This window comes from Balaenoptera physalus (genome assembly GCF_965194825.1).
Source record: "Balaenoptera physalus genome assembly, chromosome: 2".
Lineage (NCBI taxonomy): Eukaryota > Metazoa > Chordata > Mammalia > Artiodactyla > Balaenopteridae > Balaenoptera > Balaenoptera physalus.
Window position 1 is genome coordinate 164,318,818 of NC_138883.1, and position 15,311 is coordinate 164,334,128.

The 15,311-nt window shown below is 38.5% G+C and overlaps 1 protein-coding gene across 1 annotated transcript in view; it reads left to right on the forward strand.

Moving 5' to 3' along the window:
* Positions 1–15,311, forward strand: part of MALRD1 (MAM and LDL receptor class A domain containing 1) — a 621,227-nt gene that overhangs the window by 187,736 nt on the left and 418,180 nt on the right. Inside the window, exon 20 of the mRNA XM_082449909.1 lies at positions 12,327–12,414. Within this exon, the coding sequence (XP_082306035.1) occupies positions 12,327–12,414 (88 nt within the window). The remainder of the gene's footprint in view (positions 1–12,326; positions 12,415–15,311) is intronic.

Here is a 15,311-nt window from a genome sequence, read left to right on the forward strand (position 1 = left end):
TTTGCTTTTGACCAACATTGGGAATCCTATTATACAAATGTGTGTAGTGAGAAGGGCAGCTACCCCGTTTGGTGAACATTTTTTTTTTTTTTAATTTAATTATTTATGGCTGTGTTGGGTCTTTGTTTCTGTGCGAGGGCTTTCTCTAGTTGCGGCAAGTGGGGGCCACTCTTCATCACGGTGCGCGGGCCTCTCACTATCGCGGCCTCTCTCATTGCGGAGCACAGGCTCCAGACGCTCAGGCTCAGTAGTTGTGGCTCACGGGCCTAGTCGCTCCGCGGTATGCAGGATCCCCCCAGACCAGGGCTCGAACCCGTGTCCCCTGCATTAGCAGGCAGATTCTCAACCACTGCACCACCAGGGAAGCCCTGGTAAACATTTTTATGAACAATATATGGCAAAATTTTGAGTACTCACACACACACACGCACAAGAAAATTGAATTTGCCCGGCCAGACTAGATAATGCACCCAATCTCACAGACTCAAGATCCAGAAAGTTCTTCCTACACATAGATCGATGTATAAAGATTTTTTACATAGAAAAGCTGAACAGCTTTCACATTGAAAGAGTAGTTTTTGTGCTAGCTGCCACATCTTCTCAAACTGAGAAAAAAATTTAAAACTTAAGAAATTAATGACCCTTAGCATGATAGAAAATTTAATAGCTTCATTAAAATATTCTCTTAATATTTTTATGGTAAGAAATAATAAAACTTAATAAAGATATTTCTTAAATATTCAAGCATAACTTGGGTTGCAAGGACTTCCCAGGGCGTAAAACACTATGTAGATTTTGCTTTAGATTTCTATAATTAAAATAATCCACTTTCCAAGCAGTTAAGGAGTGATATTTAGTTACTATGTTAAAGAGTTTGCAACACTTATGGATATTCCTGTATGCTGTTCTTGTAATTCTGCGGTTCAGTAATAAAGTCTGTTATATACTTTAGCCTTATCCTAAGCACAAATATATGAAAAATTATGGATTTTGATGAACTAGTTATTTTCCCCCTAAACTACATTATAATGCTCATTGTGTTAAAGTTAACAATCAAAATACACTCAAACACCATTTTACTATCCCCCATGGGGATACTTACATTTCTCCCTGTAAGTAATAAGAAAGATAACTATAAAATCAGATTTTTATTTCAAGAAGTCAAATTTGAAGAACAATTAGAAAATGCACATGTATCTGACAATAGCAAATACTTAAAAGATAAATCTCAAATGACATGCCATAACTTTTTAAAGAAAAGTTATTAAAAGCACTGGTTTCAAAAGCAATTATTTTAACTAATGTGATACTTTAAAAATCTAAAATGAAAAAAGTGTTTGCTTTGGAAGAACATTTATATGGGACATTCTCATCCATGGTAAGACTTTGAAATACAAATGACATAATGAGTATTAATGTGCCACAAAAACTTAAAGTGTCACACATATAGAAGATATTTTATTATTAATATTATTACAGTGCTAAACACTTAGTAGATGTTACATATTTATAATCAGGATTCATTATTATCTAAATACAAAGAACTGCCTGAATTGGTCTTGTATTATTTGCATAACTTCCCCCATTGTTTAACTCCTATCATTACTATCAGATTAGTAAAAAAGTTTAGAAGCCTAATAAAAGTAGAAGGAAAAATGAAAAGTGAAAATTTGATTAAAGCATTTGGGATTTTTAAACCAGTCAAGAATGAGACTTTTTTTTTTTTTTAATGTTTTGGACATTATTTTACCAACTGAGCATATCTGTAGACTATGGGTGAATTATTTAGACTTTCTGGGTCTCAATTATTCAAACAGAAAATAAAGGTTTTGGATTCTAAATGCTCTGTAAGGCCCCATTCTGCACTTAAATTTAAATAATTTAAAAGATCTTTTAAAATGTTGCATAAGTGTGCATATAATTGATATAGCTATCAAATATGTATAGATAGCTTAGAAGAAATCCTCCAATAAATAAGCTTTGTATTATTCCAGATAGAAAGTGATGCTTGAGGAATAGCTGGAAGCTGAAGGGAAGAAGGGTCTGGAAATATAGAAGTAAATTTAGGAAAAAGGGGAAAGAAGTTAGCAAAACCATATAAATACAAGTAGACCCTGAGTTGGAATCCAGGAAGAGGGCTGTGTAAAGAAGAGAAAGACACAGGGAGTTGTAAAAGAAAAAAGAAGCAGGATTTGTAAACAGTTTAGGTGTATCATATGAAATACTGGGACAAATCAGTATATGTTGCACCTTTTTGTCTCTTTAATAATCATTTGCCATTTGAAATGTGGGCAATGAAGTATGACATCAAGAGTAACATCTATAGTTTTAGTTGAAATGAGAAGTTTTGTTTTTCCCTAACATAGTCAAGTGCTCACTATGCACTCATCAGGGTGCTGGGTGCCGTGTGTACAGCTTTGTGTGTCCCTCAGTGAGCTTCATGTTGCTTGTCCTTAAAATCTCCAAGAAGAGACAGACATTGAAATGCACACATACCAATATAATTAAAAATTGTGAGAAGTTTTTAAAGGAAAATACCTTCAGCTTGAGTGATTAAGGAAGGCTTTTCTGAGGAAGTAATATCTAAACTGAGACTTGAAATGGGATTTTTAATTCACACTCATCATTGGGTGGCTATTATGAGATGCAGAACTAGAACAAAGGACAAATGTGTGTTATCATTTGGGTTTAAATGAGTGATCTGATTTTCTCACTTTTGGTCGAGATCAGTTTTAAGAAGCACCTGCATAGAGGTAGGGGTAAATTTGGAGCTTCCTTTCATGAGGAGAATGAGGGGCACATGATTATTTTTATAAAAAGGCTTACTGTATATTAAAATAATACATTGCAGTTCCACTCCTTTTCCTCTAAATATTAGTTTTAATGATGTGGAGGGTAGAAAAAAATGTGTTAATTGAAGAAAGATAACCTTTAGGAATTTTAGTACTGTGTTTCTTAAATAAGAATTTAATTTTGGCACATGTGAACCAACCACTCGGACAGTATTACATTCTATTCTATTAAAATCCTATTGGAGGAGCTTCAAGATGGCGGAAGAGTAAGACGCGGAGATCACCTTCCTCCCCACAAATACATCAGAAATACATCTACATGTGGAACAGCTCCTACAGAACACCTACTGAACACTGGCAGAAGACCTCAGACCTCCCAAAAGGCAAGAGACTCCCCACGTACCTGGGTAGGGCAAAAGAAAGAAAAAACAGACAAAAGAATAGGGACGGGACCTGCACCAGTGGGAGGGAGCTGTGAAGGAGGAAAGATTTCCACACACTAGGAAGCCCCTTCGCGGGCAGAGACTGCGGGTGGCAGAGGGGGGAAGCTTCGGAGCCACGGAGGAGAGCACAGCCACAGGGGTGCGGAGGGCAAAGCGGAGAGATTCCCGCACAGAGGCTCGGTGCCAAGCAGCACTCACCAGTCCGAGAGGCTTGTCTGCTCACCCGCCGGGGTGTGCGGGGGCTGGGAGCTGAGGCTCGGGCTTGGGCTTCGGTCGGATCACAGGGAGAGGACTGGGGTTGGCGGCGTGAACACAGCCTGAAGGGGCTAGAGCGCCACAGCTAGCCGGGAGGGAGTCCGGGAAAAGGTCTGGAACTGCCGAGGAGGCAAGAGACTTTTTCTTGCCTCTTCGTTTCCTGGTGCGCGAGGAGAGGGGATTCAGAGCGCAGCTTAAAGGAGCTCCAGAGACGGGCGCGAGCTGCGGCTATCAGCGCGGACCCCAGAGACAGGCATGAGACGCTAAGGCTGCCGCTGCCGCCACCAAGAGGCCTGTGTGCGAGCACAGGTCACTCTCCACACCACCCCTCCCGGGAGCCTGTGCAGCCCGCCACGGCCAGGCTCCCGTGATCCGGGGACAACTTCCCCGGGAGCACGCACGGCGCGCCTCAGGCTGGTGCAACGTCACGCTGGTCTCTGCTGCCACAGGCTCGCCCCGCCTCCTCCGTACTGCTCCCTCCCCCCGGCCTGAGTGAGCCAGAGCCCGCGAATCAGCTGCTCCTTTAACCCCGTCCTGTCTGAGCGAAGAACAGACGCCCTCAGGCGACCTACACACAGAGGCGGGTCCAAATCCAAAGCTGAACCCCTGAGCTGTGGGAACAAAGAAGAAAAAGGGAAATTTCTCCCAGCAGCCTCAGAAGCAGCGGATTAAAGCTCCACAATCAACTTGATGTGCCTGCATCTGTGGAATACCTGAATAGACAACAAATCATCCCAAATTGAGGAGGTGGACTTTGGGAGCAAAGATATATTATTTTTTCCCCTTTTTCTCTTTTTGTGAGTGTGTACGTGTATGCTTGTGTGTGTGATTTTGTCTGTATAGCTTTGCTTTTACCATTTGTCCTCGGGTTCTGTCTGTCCGTTTTTTTGTTGTTTTTTAATTACTTAAAAGAATTTTTTTTCTTAATGTTTTTTATTTTAATAACTTTATTTTATTTTATTTTACTTTTATTTTATTTTATTTTATTTCCTTCTTTCTTTTTTTTCTCCCTTTTATTCTGAGCCTTGTGGAGGACAGGCTCTTGGTGCTCCAGCCAGGCGTCAGGGCTGTGCCACTGAGGTGGGAGAGCCAAGTTCAGGACACTGGTCCACAAGAGACCTCCCAGCTCCATGTAATATCAAACGGTGAAAATCTCCCAGAGATCACCATCTCAACACCAAGACCCAGCTCCACTCAATGACCAGCAAGCTACAGTGCTGGACACTCTATGCCAAGCAACTAGTAAGACAGGAACACAACCCCATCCATTAACACAGAGGCTGCCTAAAATCATAATAAGGCCACAGACACCCCAAAACACACCACCAGACGTGGACCTGCCAACCAGAAAGACAAGATCCAGCCTCACCCACCAGAACACAGGCACTAGTCCCCTGCACCAGGAAGCCTACACAACCCACTGAACCAACCTTAGCCACTGGGGGCCAACACCAAAAACAGTGGGAGCCACGAACCTGCAGCCTGCAAAAAGGAGACCCCAAACACAGTAAGTTAAGCAAAATGAGAAGACAGAGAAATACACAGCAGATGAAGGAGCAAGGTACGAACCCACCAGACCAAACAAATGAAGAGGAAATAGGCAGTCTACCTGAAAAAGAACTCAGAATAATGATAGTAAAGATGATCCAAAATCTTGGAAATAGAATGGAGAAAATACAAGAAACGTTTAACAAGGACCTAGAAGAACTAAAGAGCAAGCAAACAGTGATGAACAACACAATAAATGAAATTAAAACTTCTCTAGAAGGGATCAATAACAGGATAACTGAGGCAGAAGAACAGATAACTAACCTGGAAGATAAAATAGTGGAAATAACTACTGCAGAGCAGAATAAAGAAAAAAGAATGAAAAGAATTGAGGACAGTCTCACAGACCTCTGGGACAACATTAAACGCACCAACATTCGAATTATAGGGGTCCCAGAAGAAGAAGAGAAAAAGAAACGGACTGAGAAAATATTTGAGAGATTATAGTTGAAAACTTCCCTAATATGGGAAAGGAAATAGTTAATCAAGTCCAGGAAGCACAGAGAGTCCCATACAGGATAAATCAAAGGAGAAACACACCAAGACACGTATTAATCAAACTATCAAAAATTAAATACAAAGAACAAATATTAAAAGCAGCAAGGGAAAAACAACAAATAACACATAAGGGAATCCCCATAAGGTTAACAGCTGATCTTTCAGCAGAAACTCTGCAGGCCAGAAGGGAGTGGCAGGACATATTTAAAGTGATGAAGGAGAAAAACCTACAAGCAATATTGGTCTGCCCAGCAAGGATCTCATTCAGATTTGATGGAGAAATTAAGACCTTTACAGACAAGCAAAAACTAAGAGAATTCACCACCACCAAACCAGCTTTACAGCAAATGCTGAAGGAACTTCTCTAGGCAGGAAACACAAAAGAAGGAAAAGACCTACAAAAACAAACACAAAACAATTAAGAAAATGGTAAAAGGAACATACATATCGATAATTACCTTAAATGTAAATGGAATAAATGCTCCAACCAAAAGACATAGACTGGCTGAATGGATACAAAAAAAAGACCCGTATATATGCTGTCTACAAGAGACCCACTTCAGACCTAGGGACGCATACAGACTGAAAGTGAGGGGATGGAAAAAGATATTCCACGCAAATGGAAATCAAAAGAAAGCTGGCATAGCAATTGTCATATCAGACAATTATTATTAGAATTATTCTAATTCCCTTTTCTCTCTCTAATATTGATCAGGCTTTTTTCAGTTAAATGCGTCTTTGTAACCTCCAGTCAAATAGGTTCCGTATAAATTCTTAGAACTAGGGAAACTGAGAACTATTTATTTGTCTTCATCACATAATAGATGAGATGTGAAATGGGTTATGTGCTATATGAGTCCCTGGAAGATGCTTTAAAATAGCATGTGAGTTTGTAGAGTTTTAGGTAGCAAATTAATTTCAAATTGATCAACATTTATCCCTTTTAAAATCCAGTTAGGCAAGTTCCACAAAGGCACTGTGAAGAATTAGAGGGGGAAAAAAAACTCACCCAAATTTTGGCCCTTCCTGTACATCTAAAATGGCTTAGAGAAAAACGTAGCAGAAATAACCTTTGTGATTTGCCAACCCTTTAAAACCGTGGAAAGCAAATCAATCTAATATGACTTGAATAACTCAGAGATGATTTTTTTTAGGTTTCTTTCATTCAAGATGAATAACAGAATTCTGTCTAAATAAAGAAATATGAATGAAATTTTCAGTGACCTTATTTCTTCAACCACATCCTTCCCTCCTTGATTATTTTTTCTTTTTTTAAATCTCTACTCTCGGACTTCCCTGGTGGTGCAGTGGTTAAGAATCTGCCTGCCAATGTAGGGGACACCGGTTCGATCCCTGGTCTGGGAAGATCCCACGTGCCGTGGAGCAACTAAGCCCATGCGCCACAACTACTGAGCCTGTGCCCTAAATCCTGCTCTCTAGAGCCTGCGTGCTGCAGCTACTGAGCCCGTGCACCTCGAGCCCATGCTCTGCAACAAGAGAAGCCACCGCAATGAGAAGCCTGTGCACCGCAACAAAGAGTAGCCCATGCTTGCCGCAACTAGAGAAAAGCCCACATGCAGCAACGAAGACCCAACGCAGCCAAAAATAAATAAATAAATGTATTAAAAAAAAAACTTTAAAAAAATCTCTACTCTTAATATAGCAGAAGCTCTGATGGGAAAAGATTTTGTGGGTGGAAAAGGACCTGGGCTAACAGCAGGTGGGTGGCCATCTCTGAGAGACTCTAACAAGTTACACTCATTCAGTTCAGAATAGTATAAAATGAGGTATAAGAGGAAAGGAGGCTGAATTTAGATAAACATTTCAATTTACACATATATGAAAGGATCATCATACTTCCCCAAATTAAATATATCAGCAATGTAGCACTGTCCAGCTTCCCCACTGGGAGACAGTTCTCCATGCATTTCTTGTGTCCTGCATCATTCAGCTTCTGAGCAAAGGATGTGTTGCATGGAGTTTACCCTGAGACATTTGCTTACATTCTGGAGTAATTTACCTACCTACTGCCCCTCCCCTTCCTTCCCTCTTGCTTCACCTCCTCCTTCTCCTCCTCCCTCTCCCTCAGATGTGCCAGCAGCCTGTAACAGCTAGAAATTCCTAATGTTGGGGTTCTTCTTCTATGGTGCAACCCACCACTCATGCAGGGAAACATCTGGCACTTATCATGTTTCCCTGTGGGAAGTGGAGAACCAGTGGAAGATATTTCTCTGGCTGATGAGTTTTGCTATCTCTGTAAATCAAGGATCTTGTGTCTTCTGTCAGTATATGTATATGAAACAGTGGCAGGCTAACGTTAGCTTGCGAGTAGGGTAAAGTCTCAGACCCTTCATGGTTTCTGACCTAACTAGTACGCAAAAGGAATTGCAAACCCAAGTGCCCCTGGAAGCAAGGGATGTGAATTAAGAGAAGTAGTTCAGGTGTAAAATAATTAATGGCAACTGACCCTCCGCCTTAGAGTTAGATGTGATAGGGAGTAATGGGGATTATGGCAACTACAGGCAGTATCTTCTTGTGAAATATCCTACTTTAAAAGTACTTGGCAAACTGTTCTACTTGAAAGCACTGTTTGGGTTAAACTAAACTCATGGGAATTGGGTCATCACCATTTAGTCTCTTCTGTCGTTGATGGTGAGAAACTCCAGACTTTTTTCCTGCTTGGTAACCAAGGAAACAGTTGGCACAATACCAAAGTAGACACTCAAAGAAAAAAAAATTCTTAGCAATCCATATATTGTAAAGCCTGACATTAGCAAAGAAGAAATACAGTATTTTTTTTTTTTTTTTCAGATATATACCCAGGAATGGAATTGCTGGGTCATATGGTAGTTCTATTTTTAGTTTTTTGAGAAACCTCCATACTGTTTTCCACAGTGACTGCACCAATTTACTTTCCTACCAACAGTGTAGGAGGGTTCCCTTTTCACTACGTCCTCACCAATATTTGTTATTTGTGTTCTTTTTGATGATAGCCATTCTGACAGGTATGAGGTGATATCTCATTGTGGTTTCGATTTGCATTTTCCTCATGCTTAGTGATGTTGAGCATCTTTTCATGTGCCTGTTGGCCATCTGCATTTCCTCTTTGAAAAATTCAGTTCTTCTGCCCATTTTTTAATTGGGTTGTTTTTCTGTTGTTGAGTTGCATGAGCTGTTTATATACATTGGATATTAACCCGTGATAGGTCACATCATTTGCAAATATTTTCTCCCATTCAGTCGGTTGTCTTTTCATTTTGTCAGTGGTTTCCTTTGCTGTCAAAAGCTTTTAAGTTTAATTAGGTCCCATTTGTTTATTTTTTATTGTCTTTGTTTTAGGAGACAGATCCAAAAAAAATATTGCTACGATTTTTGTCGAAGAGTGTTCTGCCTATGTTTTCCTCTAGGAGTTTTAGGGTTTCTGGTCTTAGATTTAGGTCCTTAATCCATTTTGAGTTTATATAGGGAGTTAGAGAATGTTGTGATTTCATTCTTTTATATGTAGCTCTCCAGTTTTCCCAGAACCACTTATTGAAGAAACTGTCTTTTCTCCATTGTATATTCTTACCTCTTTTATCATAGATTAATTGATCATAAGTGCATGGGTTTATCTCTGCCAAACCATTTTCCAAAGTGGCTGTACCATTTTGGATTCCCATCAGTAATGCATTGGAGTTCCAGTTGCTCCACGTAGGATACATGCTTTTTATAAATTTTAAACAATTCCTTTCTTTCAAGTCTTTCTGAAGACGTGTTATATTAAAAATTGGTATATTATGCTGGAATTTCATATTTTTTTCCAAACACAGGTTGGTTAAACTAGGTGGCAGGCTGAGTCAATTCCATTTTTCTTCCTTATGAGTTAATAGAGACTATTTTATTTATAAGTGTATATATATATATGTGTTAATTATATATATGTTAGGAAATCGAAGATATATTGGTAAAAATTATGATTAAATTCTGTCTTACATATGTATGATAATAGTTTTCATATCATTTAAATATTTTGATGAATAATTCAAAGTTTCCTAAATATAGAAAAAAAATCTGTTAAGACAAGTCTTTAGAGCCTTATTAATATTAGAGTCTTTGGTTATATTAGAACTAAAATTTCCAAGGTAGTTGACAAGGCCACTCCATCTTTATTTGGAGCATACAACAGCCCATGAGAAGAGCAACTTAGAATAGCTGGATTACTTTAGAAAATTTCCACGGCAGTAATAGTTCTAATGTAAGTAGAATTGGCCTCTTCAGATAATGCAGGTCATTCAGACCAAACTGGAATTTTCAGTTGCCCTTTTAAGTCATTCAGTAAGGTGCTAATGAAACTGAAGGGTAAAATTTGGCTTCCCTAATGTCTAGAGTGGCAATACTGCCTCACATACAATAACATTAGTGTTTTAATACCCTTCCATTTATTGGAAAAACACCAAAAGTGAAAGTGGATTTTCCAGAATAGACACACTTGGGTTTGCTCTTTTTTGTGACTAGTTTCTTAGGGTAATTTGCAAAACTTTTTGCAAGACTAAATTAAATACAGGACAGAAGTAAAATTGAACTTCAGCATTCATAACTTTTTCTCAAGATGTGACTTGTTATCAGGTAGGCTCTTTTTTAATGACTGGCTTAATTAAATATTCAAAAGAGGCTGAGATTGCAGTTATATATGCAAATTGACATTTTTTAGTATCTCAGCTTGAAATTATTGTTCACTCTTTCTCAAGAATGCTACCATTTAGAGACTAGAAAATAGAAGATATTTTGGTAAAAAATTGTGATTAAATTGTGTCTTAGAGCAAGACCCAACTGTCACTGCCTTGGATTATTTCTGTGTCTTCCCTTTGGCAATGAATGCTAGTAGAAGCAATATCAAAATGCTTATCATGTAATGTGAAGTAAACTCCAATACAAATACTACTTGTGTAGACAACATCCACTCAGAAATGCTGCTCACCTGGTGTAGACCATAAATGAGAAAATTTGTAACTTTCACAAACGGCCAATTCTTTAACTTGTGACCATATAAAGACAACAGAAGGAATGCTTTGGAACAGTTAAGTCCACCTACACACTCAAATGGAGCTCTATGTATGTGTATATATCCCTAAAGTTAGCTTACAGATATTTATATGTACAGGTATGCTTTTCATAGACTTGAGATTCTGTTATATCAATTTTCTATCCCTTCTCATGAATAAACTAAGATAATCATGAGCAGTGTAGTCACGTTGGTAGTGTTTATTTTTATTTATCCTAGTTTTTCCTTTTTCTTGCATCTTCTGAGCTTTTTATTACCATGTCCTGTGTTGTATTGGGATAGACAAATATTGGTCCAAAGAATGTATTTGTAATTAATTAGTGTATTAGTTATTAATCAGTCCTTGCTTACACCTTTTCCCTATTGTTCACCCAACTGCAGTCTTTTTTTTCCTATAAAACAGAAGATATTTTATTACAGTATGTTCTGCCAAATTCTGACTGCTGGCTTTTTGTTTATTAGAATAATTGTATGATTTTGTACTGAGTATTCTTTTTGTGTTTTTGTTTTCTCTGCTTATAATATTTCTTTTAATCATGCTGGTGGTGAAAAGAAGGGTGCATTTTATATTTGCAGTGACCCATTTTAAAGCAGTAAGAGACTGCCTGTTCCCCAGGCAGTATTAGGTGAACTATATTTGCCCATTAATTAAATGAATAAACCTTTTCCAAATTGAGTCATTTCCTCAGTGACAAATAAGGGAGAAAATTCTAGTAATTCTCAAGAAAACCTAGAAAGTTGGTGGAAGATGTCAAGAGGCTTAAGGTCAGTAATTTGACCGTTTAATTATCTTCTTTAATTAGGAATAAATAATGTATGAAACAACTTTTAATGGAGGATAGAATTTGAAAAATGAAATAAAATTTCAACTTCCACATATAGCATTTGTGAGGAAAAATGAAACAGAAACATATATTCATATAATAGTGGAAAAAAGGAATGTGTTTTTTAAGTTTGAGTTTGCTTAATGTTCTTCATTATTAAATTATAGCAGGATTCCTAGTAAATATGCAACATATTTGCATGAGTATTAAAATAATTCATCATGATTAATTCTATTACAGTAAATCTCAGCCCTAATCACAATCTGCCATATACTATAGTGGTTTGTCAGTATTTCACATTTTACTGGAGTTTCAGTGGAACTGCAGCTCCTGTAACAACACCGATGTCACCTGAGTTCACTGTGATTAATGAGGTTCTGAAGGAGATCTAATAGCAATTCGCCAGTTCCATAAAATGTTACAGAATAAGGTCGATGGGAGAAAAATTTTAAATCCTGAGGATTGTTGCCAGAGTACCTCTGGCAACAAAGTTGGTTTCTTGAAGGATGAAGAGGTTTAACCTTGGAAACAGCTGAACTATTGGGGCAACGGTGGGAAAAGGTTCAGTAATTTGCCTTCAGATACTTAAAGGCTCAGAAGAAAGCAGGACCAGTCTAGAATTAATGGTTGAAAGTTATAAGGAAGTAGATATCAATCTGATATACTGAAATTTCAAAAAATCAGTACTCACCAGAAGCAGAATGGGCTTCATGGATTTAATGGGCCCAGTAAGGTGTGGAGCTTCCTATTACTGGAAGTATTCAGGTAGAGACAAGATACCTACTTACGGAGACTTCTGCAAAGTATGTTTTTAATGGTTCAGAAGAAGGTTTTCTTTAGCTAAATTCTGAATTCCTTTTCAACCATGAGTTTCCAGAAATTATTTTCCTTCACAGTATTAACAAATTTCTTATATTGTTCTTAGATTTCAGTGGAAGCTTCAGTGGGAGATGGCTTCACTGGAGATATCGCAATTGATGATTTGTCATTTATGGACTGCACCTTCTACCCTGGTAAGGAAGGATATTTTAGTATATGAGTTTTTTCAAACCTGTTTACTTGGAAAAACTGCCAAGGAAATCAATATTTCATTTCCAGAAATATTCAAAAATACTCTCAGTTCTACTCTATCCTACTAATATATTAACCCTGGAAAAGGTTGTGAATCTTTTCTAGTAATTAGTCTAAAATCTTTGCAAACATAGTAAAGAGGTTTGAATCAGTTGTGTTTGTGTCTTATCATATGCAAAATATTAGGAAATTGTGTCTGAAGTTAAACTGTAATTCCATCATATTTGGGGGGTTATAAGAACAGAATTGGTTACCTTATAATCACATTGTTTTGGAGACTTTAATAACCTCTCAGGTACCTTCAGTGATGTTTTACTCTCGGGCTGCACTTTAAATATTCCTGAGGATTGTTGCCAGCCATTTGCTTTCCAAGTTATAGACTTCTTTCCATTAAAAATCTAATACATGTCTTCCAGATTTATATCTCCATCCTCAACCTTTCCCCTGAACTCCTGACTTAGATACTAACCACCTACTCAACATCCAAACTTAGATGTACTCTTCATCTCAAAGATAACTAGGGAAAATAACCTAAAACAAACACACCCCAGGGGAAACTCATTCTAGGCAGTGCATAGTGACCTAAAAGGGCTGAAATTCAAACTCCTGGGACTGAGGTTGTAGACTCTTTAATTGCATGACAAGGGAAAGCACAGTCTCCTTCCTAGAGTGATCAGAGGCTGGATAATTTAAAAATCAATCACAGTAATCCATGTGGAGAGCACTTTCATGTGCTGAAAACTTAACCTGCAGCCCTGGTCCATCACAGTGTAGCATTATTGGTCAGAGGAGTACCAGCCTCTCCCCAGACATAATCAGAGGGCTGGATTCCAGTTCTTTCTGCTGTAGCTAATGTCACACCTCTGATTCTCCACCTCATCATTCTGGCAGGATTAATTACCATTCTCTGTGCAGTGGTTTCTGTGAAACTCTGCAGAAAGCCAAACCCCTCTCTGGAAAGCCAGCAGAAGGAAATCAGAATTCAACAAGTTTACCTTTATCCCTCAGTGTCTAAAAGTAAATTCTTGATGACCCATTGCTCCCTCAATCTGACCATTCTTGCACGCCTCCCTGTCTCAGTAAATGATAGTTTATCTCCAGTTGCTTCTTCTTCATCAACAAATCTGATCAGCCACTACCTTCACATATATCCGGAGTCTACTGCTTCTCATTGCTCTCGATACTCTCCCCTTCGTCCAAGCCACTGTCGTCTGTATACAGATTACTGTGGTTGCTTTGTAAATGATCTATCTGCTTCTACCCTTGAACCACATAATCTCTTCTCAAAACAACAACCAGAATGATCCTTTTCAAACTTACATAAGCTCATGTTACCCTATCATGAGTCTTCCTATGACATCCCATCTCATTCAGAACAAAAGCCAAACTTCTTCCAATAACTTGCAGGGAATAAATGACCGGCCCTCTCATATGGCTCTGACTTTACCTTCTACTAATGTGCCTCTAATTGATGTCTCTCAACTACAAGACCTCTTGGCTGGTCCTTGAGCACTCCAACCCATTCATGCCTCAGGGCTTTTATACCTGCTGTTTTCTCTTCCTGGAATGTACTTCCCCCAGATATCCCCTTCACCCCCTTACTTCTTTCTGATCTCTGCTGGAAAATTTCTCTAGTGAAACCTTCTCTCAATCTGTGTCTCTCTCTCTCTCTCACATACACACACACACACACACACACACACACACACACACACACACACCTCTTCTTATCTCCTTACCTGACATTTTCTGTCTCCTTCCCCTGTGTTTTCTCCACAACATGTATCCCCTTATAGTCAAATTTTATTTCCGCCGTAATAATGTTAGTGGCATGAGAGCAGGGATTTTATCTGATCACTGCCATACCTTCAGTAGCATAAACAGTATCTGACACATAGTAATACTCAATAAACATCTATTGGATAGGTGGAGAGATGTTTATATCTTTTTAAGTGTTTATATATTTTAGTTTATTATTATTATTGTTAAAATGTTAATTACTTCTATATGTAAGACACTATGTTATATGTCAGCTTCTGTTGACAGCCAAATCTCAGTGGCTTACAGCCACAAGCATTTATTTCTTACTCTTAAGTTTGTGGTTTGGCGAGAATAATAACGGCAAACACATGTAATTCTTGTTCATAGCTCTGTATAATTCTATGTAGTTTCAATCTATGTATCTCTGTTCTGTGGGTCCTGTCTATATGCGACCCAGGCTGATGGACCAAGTCCCTGTCTGACACATTCTGTTTTTAAGTCAGAGGGTTGGAAAAAGAAAGCATACTTAAAGCTTTTATTAGGACATCATGTGTATTCACTTCCATTGGTCAGAGCAAGTCAAGTGATCAAGCCCAACAATGGCGCAGGGAAGTATTTGCCACAGACAAGGAGCTTGGCAGGGACAGAGAATACAGAAAGTCCTTACAAGGGAGGGAGCCGATAAATGGTTACATTAATACCATCTATCACTCTGTGTATCATCTCATATAATCCTATTTTCTTTTAAGAGTATAAAATAGTGCCTGGTCCATGACAGGTGAAGAGATCTTGAATGTTGAATAGGATGGATGCCTTTGTTATCCCAATTTTATGGAGCAAACTGGGAAGGAGATAACCAGCCCAAGGCTATCTAGCTATAAAGTGGCAGAGTACAGTGTCTGCTTCTTTGGCTCATAATGTTTATCACTATTATGATATTGTTCATCAAATACATTAACCGCCCAAGGAAGAGAAAGCAATTTCCATTTTATGGGTGTGAAAAACTAAACTTAAAGAGCACCGATGACCTGGGTAAGAATGCACAATTGAGGGTAGGAATGAGATTTTTCACCTAAGG